General features: G+C 67.1%; 1 protein-coding gene across 1 annotated transcript in view; it reads left to right on the forward strand.

Annotated features, from left to right (window-relative positions):
- BAHCC1 (BAH domain and coiled-coil containing 1) overlaps nt 1–283 on the forward strand; it is a 58019-nt gene that overhangs the window by 51140 nt on the left and 6596 nt on the right. The window contains exons 21-22 of the mRNA XM_010856528.1: nt 14–58; nt 128–283. The exon at nt 128–283 is cut by the window's right edge and continues 1 nt beyond it. Of these exons, the coding sequence (XP_010854830.1) occupies nt 14–58; nt 128–283 (201 nt within the window). The remainder of the gene's footprint in view (nt 1–13; nt 59–127) is intronic.

The raw sequence follows: 283 nt of genomic DNA on the forward strand, positions 1-283 counted from the left end.
TCTCCTGGGGAGGGGCCGGAAGGCGGGCAAGGTGAAAACCAAGGCCGTTGGCAAACAGGTAGCATCCCTGCCCCAACCCCAGGAGACCGACCGGCCTTGATCCCCCCACCCCCCAACCCGTCCCAAGGGAGCTGACCCCTCTGGCCCCCAGGGCAAGGGCCGGGCGGTAAGTCGGCTGCTGGAGAGCTTTGCCGTGGAGGACGACTTTGAGTTTGAGGACAGCAGCTGCCTCTCGGAGGACGAGGAAGAGGAGGAGGCCAGTGGCCCCCTGAGCGCCGAGCAG

Source organism: Bison bison, unplaced genomic scaffold, assembly GCF_000754665.1.
Source record: "Bison bison bison isolate TAMUID 2011002044 unplaced genomic scaffold, Bison_UMD1.0 scf7180017864371, whole genome shotgun sequence".
NCBI lineage: Eukaryota > Metazoa > Chordata > Mammalia > Artiodactyla > Bovidae > Bison > Bison bison.